At 36.4% G+C, this 17,300-nt stretch overlaps 1 protein-coding gene across 1 annotated transcript in view; it reads left to right on the top strand.

The window, feature by feature from the left end:
* EFNB2 (ephrin B2) overlaps positions 1-5,975 on the top strand; it is a 36,396-nt gene extending 30,421 nt beyond the window's left edge. The window contains exons 3-5 of the mRNA XM_072411840.1: positions 61-153; positions 1,026-1,139; positions 2,407-5,975. Coding sequence (XP_072267941.1) covers positions 61-153; positions 1,026-1,139; positions 2,407-2,789 — 590 coding nt within the window. The 3' untranslated portion in view covers positions 2,790-5,975. The remainder of the gene's footprint in view (positions 1-60; positions 154-1,025; positions 1,140-2,406) is intronic.
* Positions 5,976-17,300: the final 11,325 nt, after the last annotated feature.

Below are 17,300 nucleotides of genomic sequence, written 5' to 3'. Positions count from 1 at the left end.
CTAAAAGTTTGCTTTTATATATAAATTTTAAATCCTACTTTTTTTTTTCTTGTTTTACAGCTACATCCAATGGATCATTAGAGGGTGTGGATAACCAGGAAGGAGGAGTGTGTGTTTCTAAAGCCATGAAGATCCTTATGAAAGTTGGTCAAGGTAAGGACTAATATAAAACTTGCTTGTTCTCAGACACGTTAGTATTACCAATTCTAAGCAGAATCTTACAAGTAGCAAGTTCAACATAGTTCTGTTTATTTAATGGAAAGTAAACCTTGTCATAACAAAGGTATTGTTGTACCTATATGCTTTAAAACGGGGCAAAGGAAAAAGTTGTGCATCAACAGCGCACAGTCATTGTGGTGCATTCTACCATCATACATTCTGACTTTCTGCCTTGTTTGGCATTCAACAGAAGTTGACCACAAACAAGAGAACAGCATTTGCCCCTATAGCTGGCCCATGCTTGGGCACCACGATCTCCAGCATGTTTAGTAAAGCAGACCTTGGTTGTATAGTTGATTCTTCATGGTATTTATCTGTGTTTAAATGAGCTTTAAAGTTTTCCTTACTATTTACTTTAATTCTCCTTCCACACATTTCTTTTAACTTTGCTCAGTCTCTTTGCAAAAGCACAATATTTATTATCCAAGCTTTGTAAGATTCCTTGTGCTCACATGTATAGATTACTTAGTGTGTGTCAGGAATGAATAATATTTCTAATTAGAACTTGGTTTAGTAGTCAATCAACTCACTCTGCTAAATTGAAATGTCATTTGCAGAGCTTTGCTTGCCAACTGTGAGAATCCCTATAGTTTCTGCAGATGGTTTTACAGTCTAAGCATCTAAAATAGTTGCTTTCTTTGCTTTCTTAAAGAAAAAGAAAATGACTCCTATTAAAACATGTACCAAATGGATTTCCTATTACCACCTTTCAGCTTTTGTGTTATTTTACACAATATCTTTACACAGCATATCGTATGTTGCCTCTGCTTCAGTTTAATGATGATTTATGATATATTCTTCTGTAGATCCCGACTCTCCGGGTACTAGCCAAGATGCAAACCCAACAAGACGCCCATATCAAGAGTCTGGTACCAATGGAAAGAGTTCAACCACTAGTCCATTTGTCAATGGCCCTGAAGGTATATATCTTACCCATAATATAAATGGTTTATAGATAGAATTTTGGAAATGTTGCACAGTTCCAAAATGGTGGTTCTGCTCTAAAACTTCAATGAAATTTCAAGTGAAATGGGGGAGGTTAAGATCCTTTTTACATGGCTACAGCAGATTGTGGCTTGGTTTCTAGGAGTTACATGTCACTTTTGGCTGTGTGGTTGTTGCCTGAGGATATAGGCTGGAGCCACATGCAAATCTTTTTACCCTCAGTGTGGTCTTCTGGCTAAACAGCAGTAGTTTGCTGTGTTCCCAGAAGCTGCCGCCTGATTTTAGAACGCAGGACTGAATGAGCCCGTAATTGGTTACTATTTGTTCATCAGTGAAAACCTGAAAATTGCATATTATAGCTTTTGGAGGTTGCCTTAGGTGTAATACTGTTGTAAAAAATCACACATCCTATGGCATGACTTTCTAATGTGAAAAATGGGAGGAGATCTTTGCCATGTGTTCATCTGTAATGTCCCCTATTGTGCTCATTATACTATATGTACTTATTATTCTAATTAATTCATAATGCGCTGAAAGAGCAGAATATCAGACTGTTCCAATGTGACACTTTTTACTGCACACCAGATGTGCAGTCATTTGTTTAGTTAATTGTGTATTACATAAGCTGAATCATTAATATTTCTACCACAGTGCCCAAATTAACTTTGTATTTCATGAGAGCGGATGGATTCTTATTCTACACTGATAAGTACATGAAATTACATTACATTACAGCCGTCTGCACTGGCGAATGATATAACTGGTATCATAATAAGAGAACGTGGCTTCAGTTCCCGCAGGCACTAAACAGGTTAATCAGCATTTGCTGGGAAACACAATAGGATATGCTTTGTATAGTTATTGGCAAATCTTATGGGAATTGCTGTTCCGTACAAGAGTAACAGGACATCCAGCAATTGCTCCGAGAAGAGGCGTATACAAAGGCCTTGCTGTCTTTGTTGATGGATGTCCATAACACAAACAATGTGGTTGAACTTCAGCTTGGAAGTAAGATTATGAGACATAAAGTCTTGTTTAATATCGATCGTGTATTCCCTGTGTTTGTATTTAGCTATCTATGAGGGTAATTGCTTTGTCAAAGTTCAGCTGCGCGCCAGTTCATTTTGTATGCTCTACCGAGAATTTCAAATGTTAAGCCTGGCCAAATAAAATAGCAGCTAGGTTAAGATTACATTATGTAAAATGTATGTTTGCTGAATGCTGTGTTTTTTCTTCTTCTAGGGTCTAGTACAAATGGAAAAAGTTCTGGGCAGTCAAGTATCATTGGATCTGAAGTGGCCTTATTTGCAGGGATTGCTTCAGGGTGCATCATCTTCATCGTCATCATCATCACTCTAGTGGTGCTTTTGCTGAAATACAGAAGACGACATAGAAAGCACTCACCTCAGCACACCACAACATTGTCCCTTAGTACGTTAGCCACACCAAAGCGCAGTGGCAATAACAATGGATCAGAACCAAGTGACATTATCATCCCTCTAAGGACTGCAGACAGTGTCTTCTGCCCACATTATGAAAAGGTCAGCGGGGATTATGGACATCCTGTTTACATTGTGCAGGAGATGCCACCACAAAGTCCAGCAAATATCTACTACAAGGTCTGAGGAATTTGGTGGTACCTTTTGACAATATTATGGACAGTTCAAGGTCCGCTGCTTCCTGATGGGGTTTTTTAGTGATTCCTTATGCATAAATATGGACTTGCATTGGGGAACAGGCACAAGAGAAAACCTTCCTTCAGAGAAAGCCTCTTTAAGCTGCGCAGTTTATGGGATCCCATAGCTCCTGTGAAAAGTGTTCACTGCAAGCTGGAAGACTTTCAGATATACCCATTCTGATATCTATGCCCTGGTCATGTTCCCCCTCTAAGCCATGAGCTTCAGGCATCCAAGCATATTCAAAAGCCAGGTTAACATGAACAGATTCAAGGACATTACTCATCTTAAGCATTTTAAATATGCTCTAGATTATTTATCTTGAAATGCAATCTTCTGATTTAATATCAACTAGCTTTCTAAATGCATACTGGATTTGTCAGTAAATGTTTGTGTCTAGGACTTTAGGAAAAAAAACAAACAGATATCTGCATTTTCTAAAATTTAGTCCATCACTGTTTCATGTTCATCAGTTGTCTAGGGTTGCTCTATCCTTCACATAAGATTTCCTTTCACTCCACCTCTCTTATCACTAATGGAACATTAACCTTTGTAGACTCTTGTTCCATCCATTTCTACCGCAGTCACACACGAATGGGTAATATATTATGGAAATTGTATTTGCTAATACAGAGCCTTCCAGCAAGAAGTTAAACTGTCAGCAAGTCCAGTAGTCCATAGGCTAAACTGCTGAATGCAGTTAAATTACTATTGCCTCTGAAATAAAGCATAGGACAGAAATTGACATCGGCAGCAAAGCACTTTGATATCTTATGAGATGCAGTGGAGTAAGACTGTAGCTGAAGAAGTACTGACTCTCCGGTAGTGGTGTGTGATACACTTTGTGCTACGTATACTTAGACAAGAGCATAAGCAGGTAGGGAAGGACAATGACAAGTTGTTAGGAGGCAAGACTGTTGGAGATAAAGGCAATAAGAACAAGTTTTATGAAACTCCTAGTCTGTTGCGACTGAAATATAAAAGCAGACTCAGGTGCTACACTGACCATATTATTCCTCATGTAGAGAAAGCTTTCAAGATAATAGCAGAAAGCCAAATCTGACCTCTGAGTTCCAGAACCAAAGGTCATAGTTGAGCATATGTTCTACACGTCCGCTAAAAATGAAATTTTATTTTTTTCCTTCACTGATTTGTTTCATTAGAAAAAAAAGCCATTTTATCTGGCACTCGTTAAATAAATCATTGGACACTTTTGCTTTTGAGTGCCGTGCAGGAATCGTCACTGACATGGCAGTTCGCTGGTGCTCTGTTTCAAAGTAAAAGCACATATGGCAAACATTTTACAGTTCTCTAGGTATAAAATAAATTATTAGTATGGAGAGCAGAAAGGAATTAAGAAAAAACTTATTTAATAGGTGTATAGCACACAGGGGATATATAGTAAAAAAAATAAATTTTACTAATATATAATTTAATATTGCACAGCCTGCCCCACCAGAGGATGTGAAATCCATTTTTGCACCAGTTAGGTAAGCTTAACTGTTGGCATTACAGAGCAGAATTAGACTTTGCTTCTGGTGGGAAAAAAACAACAATATTCCAAAAATAACAATAATGAGAAAAGGGAAAAATAACAGCCCTCTAAAGGCGTCTCACACAAGAGCAGACTAGGAAGTTCAAGCCCAAAGCAGGAAATCAGTGTTACTGCATCATAAGTGTAACAAAGATGAGAAAATGTGTTGTCAGTCATTTTCTGCATTTGAATTTCCTTTTTGCCTTAATGCAAAAATGTTACACTAGACTTCAGCAGGTTACAGAATGCAATACCTTTTTTTAGTTATTTTTCTCTTCTGTTTTCTTTCTCCCCCCACCTCCTTTCTCCTTTTTTTGCTCTTTTTTTTTCTTCTTACATTTATGTGCTATGCAAAACAGATATCATCAACACAGTTCTGTTTCTATGGTAACACTTTGCTCTCTGAAATGGAAAGAAAAAAAATTAGTAGCAGCGATTTAAGGTTCTTGAATCTCTAAGGAGCACCTGCAACAATGAACTGTCACTAGACTGATTGCTCTCCTTATTTTTGTTCTTGAACCTGATTATTACAATGGCATTAAAGAATAGTTGCGTGGTCAGTAATAAAAAAAAAAAAAAAATGTGGGGTGGCATTTATTTAACATTTACATAATACAGGTTTTTCTTTATATTTTTATATGATGTACATCACTTGCTCCGCACCCTGGTATAAATGTTCTAGTGAGTTGGCAGTATTCACCCTTTTTTGCCACCAATATGCCATCCTCTGTGTCGTTGTAAGTCACTCAAGTGGATTTTTTCTTTTTTTCAAACATCTTTTGGCCATCTCCTTTTGATTAAAGCTGTGAAAATCTTGCTAACAGATGCAACAACCTGCAAACAATGTCAGCCTTTTACTTTTATGTCTGTGTCTGACGCCGAATGACAATCTTCAAACTGTTCCCTTTTATTTAGAAGTTGGTTCAGGTTTGGAACATTTTTTTTTCTGTAAATGCCTTGCTTGTGAGATCATGTGATCCTTTAGTCACCCTATTTAGGAATTTGCACCATTATGTCAAAGTGAAGCTGTAAATATGTTGAGAACTGTATCTGGATTTGGGGTGTGTCCGTAGCCTTATTCACCTTTTTAAATATTAATATAGAAAAATTACACATGAAAAAAAGACAGAAATGGATTTTCTTAACCAGATTGTGTACATAGAGCAATGTTGGATTTTTTTACAAAGTCTAAGCAAAATGTTTTGTATAAAATTGAATTTTTGCTATGTATTTAGCTACCGCTTGTTTAAAGGCAGTGTCATTTCCCTTTGCACTGTAATGAGGAAGAAAAGGTTAAAAAAAGGTTGCCAAATTGCTGCATATATGTGCCGTAATTGTGTACCATGAATATTTATTTAAAATAATTTTTGTCCAATTTTGTAAGTAACACAGTATTATGCCTGAGTTTATAAATATTTGTTTCCTTTTTTTAAGAAACAAAATAACCTTTCCTAGGTTTACAATTTTTGTTTTAGTTTCACATTGTATTTAGCCCCCTCAACCTGTTCCTTACCAGACAACAAAGCTCTGAAATTTCACATTCCACGTTTGTTTCAAACTGAATTTGTTCTTAAAAAAATAAAATATTTTTTCCTATGGAATGTGCCGTATCTTTGGATTTATTATTAACCTGTGCCTATATTGTTGTTGTTAACATTATTATTGGTATTATTAAACAGTATTTATATACTGTTGCAATAATCTAAATCCTGTTCAAAAATAGTTGTTCAAGAGTTGAGATCGATGTTACCAAATGCCTTCAATGCACTTTAACCTAAGTCTACCGCTAACTTTAAACTAAATGTTATCTGGTCTCAGGGAACCCCTGCTAAAACCAATCTATTGGGGGTCAGCGGAAAAAGCCTTTTACACTGATGGCTGATATAAAGAACGCCACCCTTGTTAGCGACTTAAAATATCAGCAGCTGACCCCTCTATATTGGACCTAGGATTATGCAGACATCCTTAAATATGAGGTCAATCAGCTACAGTTAAAAGAATTTGTAACAACCTCTGGAGGAACCCTGATTGAGAAAAGCAGACCCTAAGAGATCTAATGGCAAATGGTTAAGGAAGCTGAGGCGTGTGGAGTTTGGGTAGGAAATTTAGATTTCAGCAATTCTCGTGCGTACCAATGTAACAGGAGATCAAAGAGATCTCTGCTTCAGGAGTATCACTGGTGTTACAACTGGAGTTTCTAACCATTCCACTCTTTATCCAAAATGAAAGAACCCATTTTATATCTGGTTTCAAGTATACAGGTGTGAGTTTTAAGATCCTAAAAAGGAACAGTATTTTCTGACGGAATGGGCCTGATTTATTAACGCTCTCCAAGACTGGAGAATGTAGACCATCATGGCAGAACCTGGGTGACCTAACAAACCTGGAATGGATTTGGTCCAGCATTGAAAGAAATTGCCAACTAATAGCAAATGATTTTTAAGAAATCTATTCCGGATTTGCTGAATCGTCAAGATTCTTTCTTGAAAATCTTTTCAGTCATGGAGAGCATTTATAAATCAGGCTCTATGGGCCTGATTTATTAAATCCCTCAAAGACTGGAGAGGATACAATTTTTAACAGTGAAGCTGGGTGATCCAGAAAACCTGGAATTGGTTTTGCTTTTTGCTAGCAATTGTTTTGAATCCTGGACCAGATCCATTCCAGGTTTGCTGAATCACCCAGCTGATGAAAGTGTATCCTCTCCAGTCTTGGGAGAGCTTTAGTAAATCAGACCCAATGTCTTAAAAAAAAAAAAAAAAATAATAATAATCACGTATCTGAAACATAAGCCAATCCAACATAAAAAGTGCTGTTGGTATTACCTGGTTTAGATGTTGCGAGCACTTTGCCATAAAAACCCATATACATCCATAAAGCACTTTATAAAAAATACATCTATTTTTATCACTGATCCCTATCATCTTTTATGAAGGGCATGACTTCTGTCACTTCACATTTTTCTGTCAGCGGGGAAGGATTATGAGAACTTTAAAACATTCCTATAGACTATATTATGTTGCTGCAATATAAATCTATCCTTTCTGCTTTAAGGACAAGATTTTTACCAACAATACATTTATATTCTGTGCAATTGCAAATTACTCATTGACTTTGTTCAGTTAAATTTAATAGACTGGCTCTTCTTTTCCAGACATGTGATTGACAAGATAATGCCTCTCAGACATGGACGTGTAGGTGAAGATACACAGTTTTATTGAAAACATGACTTTGGGTGCTTGTAGCCTGTCAAATGGCTTAAATGTGTCTTGTTGACATTGCAGCCCAGCAACAGCTACCATTTATATGCAGAGTGGTCAAAAAAAGGCCAGACACAACTTGATAGCCACTTTAAAAACCTTCTCTCACCCGCTATGCGACTGCGGGGGTCTGAAAACATAACTGTGAAATATGTTGAAAGCCCCAAATGTGTCACAGAGGTCATCCCGAGTGTTAGGTGGCAAATACATAGAGAAAGCAGACTTCAAAAGAAGCAATTTTTCATAGCTCTAGCCTATCGTATGACAGAGGCAGAATAGGTACTAGAATGTTTGTCATTGCTGTTGACATGACACTATTAATTATCCAACAAGGACAAAATGTGAATTTACTGCCACAGTTATGAATGGAAAGTCATCTGTAAGAGCTGATAGGAGCTGTTATATGTGTGGGGGAAAAAGAAAAGTAAAATAAAGAGAATTATCAATGTTCTACACATCTCTCCTAGAGACAGGGAATGTGTCAAACACAAAAACAGTTATCCACACAGTGACCATTACCCGATGATACTGCCTGTACTGGCATTTGTACTGTGTTTGAACATTGGGAGATATACATTAGCATTACACAGAAAAGCAGATGCTTCATGCGCTCTATAGATAGGAGTGTCAAATTTCACACTCCAAAATGCATTATTCATTTTTCAGGCAAGAAAACGTGAAGATTACCAAAATATGTTTTGCATTTTTTGGCTTTGTATGTAAAGCTTAGTTTAAATACACATTTACTAAGCTTTTAACATTATTTGTATGAGGGCTGAATGTATTAGATAAATCAAGTGCAAAAAATTGTATAAGTTTATCAGAAAGCATAAACAGTATCCTACCTACATATAATATTAAAGAGGACCTGAACTGTCGAATGTTTGACAAAACAGGACAAGAGGAAAGCAAAGAACTAGATATAAGTTTTGCCTATGGGCTCCCTGTCACTGTTTCTTTCCCTTATTTCTGACTTGTCACGTTTATTCTGCAATGGCAGAAGGTTGGCAGTAGTGCCCCGATAGAAGCAGGGCTTTATTTTTTTAGCTTACACCTGCCTCCTTAATGACTGGTGATCAAAGAACTAATAGAACATTAATCAAGAAGCATCAGGAGAGGTGCAGGAATCACAAATCCACCTAACAAATGAAGCAGGGGGATGCGTGCAGTGCAGGTCCTCCTTTACATGTTTTCCACCAGCATGTATAGCATCTGGGTCATATAGCTGGATTATCCATCAGTGACCAATCACAGGATGTGCCTGCAACTTTCAGGAAGAATTTGAGGCAGAGTATTGCAATAGAACTAGAGTAGGACTGGTATACAATACACAGCATGGACCTGATTACATACAATATGATTATTAGTATTTTACTAGCCAGCTTGGGTGGATAACTCTTTTGTAAATGGTTTTAAGCACCTGAATGTGAGAGTTTGCCTGCACAAATAAGGTTTATGATGAAAAATATTTTTTTTTTCCTATTTCTTCAGAGTAGATATATCTCCATAACTCTTTTAAGATAAACTTTGTTTATAAGCAATAGTTTATTGTTGTAATAGCAATATTTCACAACTTTAAAGCTGTATATAGCAAGTATTAAAAAACAGCACTATCTTCAGTTGTCTAATGTATTTGTACATACAGCTAGAATAGGTACTTGAATCTGTCTTGATATTAGTCTTTCATCCCTTGCTCAGAAGCACTTGAAGATAAAGGGGAATTACGCAGACTGCGGCATACAGATGTGCTAATGGGAACCATACAGACAGCATGAGACAGCGGAGTTGATGATTCATCAGTGTGTGGCTGCTCCCTTACTATGTAACCAGCAGAGTTAAGGCAGGGAGGTGACACTACTGTAGTGTATATGATGTGGTATGAATCACAAATGTGGCAAAACATAATTTTGGCAGATAAGACATTTTACATGGGTTTGTATATTTAGCAATTTGAGTAGACTTTGGCTTTACCTGCAAATATTGCAGTTATGATGATTAATAATAGTAAATGCAGAGATTTGTCACTTGGGAAGCTGAGCTCTTCACACTAGAATATAGATTATGGAATAGAATGGCCCACCATGACCTCCTGTACCTTGGTAGAGAACCTAACATGCATAATTAGGTAATGTAGGTGGAACATCCAACCCAATCTAATGTCCAGATTTTCTGGAAGAAACTGATCATGTCTCCCATAAAATTTTTAATTGGTCATCTAACTGAATAATCCCAGAGTAAAGCAGACATAGGGTTAAAAACAAAAAGTCACAAGGAGGTAGTGCTGATCGACAAAATAAGCAAAATAAGACATGCTCGTTAAAAAAAAAAAAAAGACCTGACCACCGTTGGCTTTTTGTTTTAGCTCTATACTGTTTTGCGCATGCGCTGTGTAGCATGCGCAGTGCCACATACAGAGTCAGCCACTAGATGTTAGGATTTGCAGTATGTGCAGGAGTTACACCTTCAGTAGCCATTGCCACTTTCCATCTTCTCAGAAGTCCACTAGCTAGTGATGAACATGGTGACTTCCTCATTGGTGATTCAGCTATGACCAAGGGGGTTGCATGCAAGTAAGTCCGTGCCATAATCGGCAAGTATGCTATGCGATGCAAGCAATGGTTAAGACTCCATCTGTGTCCCATTAGAGAGATAATTTCACTCCCTGCCCTATAGACCCAACAGGATGTAATGAGAAATCTATCCAAAGTAAGGTTAATTCCCTCTTAAAGCATTTTATTCTTTGGAAGATTTCCTCTTTGCTACAAAATTAACTCAAAGCGTTCCCTCAATTTTCAAGATTTTCCAGTGAAAACAGTCACAGATACCAACAGGGGGGGAATCTCACTATTGGGTAACAAACAGCAGATGACGTGATCACAGATGTTCTTACATACCCTCCAACTTTCATGGGAAAGAAGGACACAATAAAAAGTATAGAGGTACTTATTAAGTATTAAAAAAAAAAAAAAAACTTACATTACCAAGTTTATTTCATCACCACTTTGTCTTTTATACTGGCTTTAAAAAAATGCAATAATTCAAGTAAAAAAGGGAACTAATGTCCCACTTTTAAAAACACGTGATAAGGCAGGTGGTTATTACAGAAAAGGACAGGCAATGTCCCTTCTGTAATAACTGCTCTTATCTGCATATGTGCAGCTCAGAGGTCTCTGCCAGGGAAACCTCACAATTCAGCTTCCCTTGCACATGCCAGGAATCAATCAATCAAGATGGCAGAAGATTGCCAGGAGGAAAAAGAAAAAAAGGAAGGTGGCGTCACCCTGTGATGGAACGGGGATAAGTGAGTAGTGTGGGTTTAGTTCCACTTTAATAATTTTACAAAAGCAATGCATGATAATGGAACAACCGCTAAAGATTTCTAACCGTTCAGACTGATGTTCTGAATCTTGGCATCATTGATAATAAATGGCAATTTGTGTGAATGTATGGGTACATTTATAAGAGCAATCAGCAAATGCCATAGAAACTCTTCCCTCACTTGCAACCTATTTTTGGTTTATACATGTCTACTGATTTACTGAAGAGGGCTTCAGATATTATTGATGGGAGACTTCCTGTGCTGGAAATGAATTGCAATGTCTGGGGATCACCGCAGGTTAGAGGAGACCAGTATCACTGTCATTGCTGGGTGAAAAAAGCCATATTATTATTCATAGGGTAAGTGCTTACCCTTGGGGTAAACTAGGGTTAGGTAACTGCTTGCTTCTTTCTAGCATTTAAAATATGGTTCAACCACCTACCAATTGAACTGTGTACTTCTCCTTACACAATATCTTCTGTTGTAAATAAGCATGTTTCAAAAATATAACCATCATTTCATTTTATAACTTCATTTTATTTCCCTAATTCTTCACTTACAATAAGTATAGAGCTAAAATGTTGTTATACCTTATATGAAATTTTATTGATCTTCAATTAGATTCTGAAGCTTAGATCTACTTACTTTTGGAAAGTAAATATTTCATGTTTTGTTTATTTCAGCTATAATTTTAAAGAGGGACAAAATGCATTGTAAAGAATAACTGGGCACATGATACATACAAGTGCCAGTCAAACACTAAACATCTATTGTTTCACAGCAGAGCAAATGATGGCCATTTTCATACCCAGCAAATAACTATCATCAAACCAGCATGTCTTACCTTTCATGTACACTGCTTATTGGACAAATCTGTGGTTTTCTACTGTAGTATAGAGCCGTGGGTTTGCTGGGTATAGCTATGTTCCAGTAGCAGGATATTAAGTAATGTAGAATATAAGCTGATTAAATATGATTAACATGAAGCTGAAGAATGGATGTTTCTTTTTATATAATCATGAAGATACTATGGTATATCTATTGCTGATAAAAACTAAGGATAGGCTAAGCAAATAAAATGTAAGTATACTGTGAGGCAGTGATAAGGTAAAACGTTAAGATTATTTTATTCTATTATATGGTCAATTACTGTCTGTCCTTCTTTATATTAAATTGCCATAGTCAGCTGAACACCATGACAAGTTAAATCAGATTTACAATTGAAATGTCTGCACTGATTGTGGAAATGAAAGTAGAAGTTTGTGAAGAGGTTTAAATTTTAAACTCAGGTTTGTAAATAATTTAAAGATAATGCACTTGACCTACCTTGCTTTATCTTGGACACAACAGGTGCTATAAAAATCCTTCACTTTCACCACCAAAGCATGATTATCACTTTATTTTCTGTGTTTAGCATGTGAATTCATGTGCTCAAGTGTTAGGTTTGAATGCAAAAATACAGCATCCAAATACATGGCCTGTGTAGATGAGCCCCATAGGAGATAGAGATCCACAGTAGAGGATAGTTGAATGATCAGATATAATCCAACTGTTCGGGATGAGTGGCAAATTTTAGAAACTTAAAAAAATTATTCTATGGGGAAGATTGCATTTTCTTGATATTCATAATACAGCTCTCAAAACAATATAAACTGCTATACACTTTGCAATACCTTTTTTCACTTTCTCAAAACCCAAAAAGTTGCAAAAATTAAATTGTCAAGTTTGCTGATCACTACTAATCATTTCCAGGTATCTGTGTCAGCTCCTGAACTCCAAACCATGAATGGTTCCCATGGTTATTTGACCCGATGGGCAGGGTGGACACCTGTGGTATCAGCATTTAAATGGAAAACAGTTTTGTAACCTTTCTGAGTTTTTTTTTTGCAGAGGATCACACAAGTAGAAATGTACAAAAGACATCAATACAGGCTTTGGAATTAGCATTCAAATAGGTGAACACAAACCTTAAAAACTGGAAAAGGCCGTTTCCAGTACTGATATAATGGAATGTAAGAGAAAAGAAAGGTAGGAAACTTTAGTCCATGGACTCATTGAAATAGAAATGGGGGGTAATTAGAAAAACACCTATATGCATACCACATTGTCTGCTGGAAGGTTTTAACTGATCATTTCTTGGTATATATTGGTAAGGTATTAACATGTGATTCCTACACTTCAAAAAACCATTACACTGTGTTTTTTCCCCACGGAGGCCTGAAACCAGTCTATCTGGAACACATGACTCTTTTCTAAAAAAAGGGAAGGGGTAGGTGTGTTTGGGCTTATCTATTTATGTAAAATGGCCTTCTTGGCTACTAACGACAAGATACATATAAGTGTTCCATACCCCTCAGTAATCCTGAACCTGATCAAGTCAATTCTTCTGAAGACTGCCCACTCACACGCTCTCAAGCATACTGCACAACTGATTTTCAAAAACATGTAACACTGGGGCAACTCTATAACACATCATATAGGTCTGCCTCAGTGCATCCATATTTTAGGCATTGGGAGGAGGGAATAAACCCTATCCGAGGAGGGGGGAGGGATAGGCACTATTTTCAATGTCATTTCTCTATACATAGAAAAGAACATCACCATCCAGGCCCGTTTAAAGTCTCTCAGAGTATCTGAGGGAGGAAGTGTCTCTTTATTCGACTCAACCCTGTCTGTCATTCAGTATAGTTAAGATAACCCTCTGCAAAGTTTTATATACCCAGTGTAGACTGGAGCCTAGCAGCCATTAAATCCATGACTAATCTGTCAAATATCTTACATAGAATGTATCAAGAATGAGTTCCAGCCATATTTGTAGCCTCAGAAAACAAAGTAATATTACAGAAATATTTCCAATCAATATTTGATCAGATTTCTGCTCAAAAGATGATCTGCTGAAATCTGATCCATATCGGGTGGTGCACAGGAATAATCAATATCAGGGAGATATCGATTTACCGGACCATGCAGAAAACCAACCAGTGCGTGGACAGCTTTAGAAAATCTTGGCGTCACTAAAAATGTGTTAAAGAGCTAATATTACTGTGGAAATCTCTTTATTTATTTGACTGGAGATGCTTTCTAAGGCTTATTAGATTCTGACATGCTTTTCATGTGTAAAATACTGGAATTATTAGCAGATTTACTGCTGTTTGTATTTTAAAGTGTTTAAAATTAGACACATTTTTAACATAAATGTTCATTTAATAAAATTACCCAGATATTTACCATCTGGCTGTTGTTTTTATATGAAGACTACACAGAAAATGCCCCTATTTTTCCAGCTAAGTACTGCACTAAAGCTGAATGAAGAGGCCTTTGTGGAGACATCCCTTGTCAAAATGATATCCATCTGCCCACCATTATACAAATCCTGAGAACTACTCTAGGCACATTACAAGCATGTTATTTCCACTTTTTTCCACACATTTGGTTGTGTCTGAGAACAGCTTTTCTCATAAAGTGGACTTAGGATAACGACTGTTGACACAATAAAATTTGGAGATTGAAGACCGTGTTTCTGAGGCCCTACAGACTCATCAGGGGAAAATAAGGCTCAGGTGCTGTGATCTTTAACCTTAACCTCCAGCAAAAGTCAAACTGAAATAGTTTATGCCATGGTTCCACGGGAAGAACAATCTTTTTTTTAAGTATACTCTTTAGTGCTGGCTTACTCATAGTTTTATTAAAACTTAGAAGACTGGAAAAAAAAACCCACCAAAAAATAATTGTCAAAAAATTAAGAACTTCATCTGACTACTGGAAGTTCTGAAGACAACTTCGTAGTAGGGAAATCCCGTTGGACGATGTAACTGAAAGGTACATTTGGAAAAGTGAATATAGTAATACAATAAACAAAAACAAAATAGATAAACGATAAACTTCACATGGTATGTCTGTCCCACCTGCAGAGTTAATGTTTGACGTTTTTTGTATCCTTTTATTATTATTTATTTATTTTTTTGTATTTATTTTACACCACTAAATTACAAAGTCCATATTCATGTCACTAACTGTCCCTTAAAGGGGATCACAAACTAATGTCTCTACCATAGTCAAATGTCTTTAAAACAGTTCAAGGTCAATTTAAGGGGGGCAACAAATTAACCTTTTCTATTCACTTAAGTATGACAGTAATAGAAAATGTTCTTCCTCAATAGTTTCCCAAATGCTTTGTAAAACCATTTTCATATTTTCCTTTCTGTAGTTAAAGAAGAACTCCATAGATGAAATGCTCTATCCTTTTAATGACAGCTCAGCCAATATGGTGACACTATTGTCTCTGCTACAGTTAGGAAATGCAGTGGTGTCACCCCCACTAACACGGCTTGCTGATTGGATAACAAAGGAGCAGCAACACAATGACAAGCCATCAAGTGTACTTACTCTGCTTTCTGCTTATGTCAGCACATTTGAATGCTGCAGAGCCTGATTATCTCCCTGAATTCTGCTGTACATGGGACTAAAGATGCTGCTTTCAAGTCACATTCAAATACTTATGCTGCTTATGTAAAAATATATTCATGTTCTTAAAAGAGTACTTGACTGCATTTAATGGTGTTTATTTTATATCTTTCTGGAGCTCAAAATTATAATTGTGAATGTTAATGTTACGTGTCATGTTAATAGAAACACACATCCCATCTGTAACCATTTTTATAGGTATAGAATTAAATCATTTAAAACCACAATTGAAGAGAAAAAATTGTGTTATAATTAATTCTAATTATAGATGATACACTTAGTCAGAAGTCAGAATCAATTATTCATTTTATACACATTTTTAATTAGAAAAAAATATTGAATTATGAGCTTAGACAAAGACACACTTTCCTTACTGAGATACAATATACATGGATTATGGTAGTTGATTTTGTTGTGCTTTGTCATAATTCTCATCCCTTATATATTTTATCATCAGTCTAGTAAGTATGGGTTTGCATCAGCTGCATATGTACACAGAGGCTACTAAATGTATCTACACAATAATCCCCTTAATCAATCATGCCATGGCTGTGAGCTGATTTTGCTATAGCAAAGTACCCAGATCTTCATCATCATGTTCCCCCTCACTCAGAAGCTAGGAATGTTTTTTAACTCTTCTGCACATAACAACAACTGCATGGCTTTATCCAAAAGTCATCATATTTGTTACAGGGTTTAAGAAGCAAGGCAGTAAACACAAAACATCGTTTATTCAATTTCCAATGTGATGTACTGTTCCTGCTGAATAGTTTCACAAAGTTTGGTAGTAACAAACAACTTTTCCAAAGGGCGGCTTCCTATGTCAGTTAGGTCTAAATGGAGATCTAAACCTAAGGTTTTTTGTGTAATGTATTGGCTTCATTGTGCAAGTAAAAAAATCAAAAGTATAAAACAATACCCCTTAAACAAAGAATTTCATAGATATAGTATTGTTTGGAAAGAAGAGCTCCAGTAAGAACAACATGTATTCAGTATATCTGCAAACTATCAAGGACATTGTGCACAAAGTAAAATATGAGCATAAAGTGCTTGCCACAAGAAAAATATCAAAAATAAAAGTTCATATATCGTACCTCGGCATGAGTGAGGCACCTGCTTAGACAGTTCTTGCTAAAGGAAATAAAAGTTACGGTATGAATGAATTAAACATAACTATTGTCATCATGAGCCCAAATGCAACCTGCTGAAAGCCTAGAGCACGATACTGTGAAACTAGTTATATTTCTAAATGCAACTTTTGTTGGAGATCTAGAATAATATGTATACTTCTAAAATTACCATCTGCCACTGAGCCTGAACCAGCTGTCCAACAGTTAATTAAAATGCCTGAAGCTTTGTTTGCTCAGACTAGCCACTTTAATTAACTAAAAAATGACACTACTCAGTAATCTGATTACCTTTATCTAACCACTTTTTTCAACAAACTCACCTGGTAAGGCTTAAAGCCTTGATCTACAACACATACTGTATATGCAGTAAATTAGAAGATTAAGTGGGGAAATGCTGCTAATCTGGACTTTAAAATGGGTTTACCAGTAAAAGTGGCCATGGATAAGCAGATATCTTCATTAGAATATCAGCCCGGTAGATATTTCACTTGAGGCTAACTTTAGTTCATGTTTGTCATGTTTATGATCCTTCACTCTTCTCAATGAATAGATGAAGGATTGGTTCTGCACAGCGCACATTTTATCTCCACCCAAGGAACACAGAAACAACCATGATGTTACAAGCAATTCAATAACATAATAGAAATGTTTTCTGTATTAAGGGAACATTAGAAATGCTTAGATCATTAAAAAGGCAAATCGAATAAATAATGAGATTATTAAAAGGGTTCCAGCCACACCTCTGGCCAACAA

Source organism: Pyxicephalus adspersus, chromosome 1 (genome assembly GCF_032062135.1).
Source record: "Pyxicephalus adspersus chromosome 1, UCB_Pads_2.0, whole genome shotgun sequence".
NCBI lineage: Eukaryota > Metazoa > Chordata > Amphibia > Anura > Pyxicephalidae > Pyxicephalus > Pyxicephalus adspersus.
This window is presented reverse-complemented; position numbering and strand designations above follow the sequence as displayed.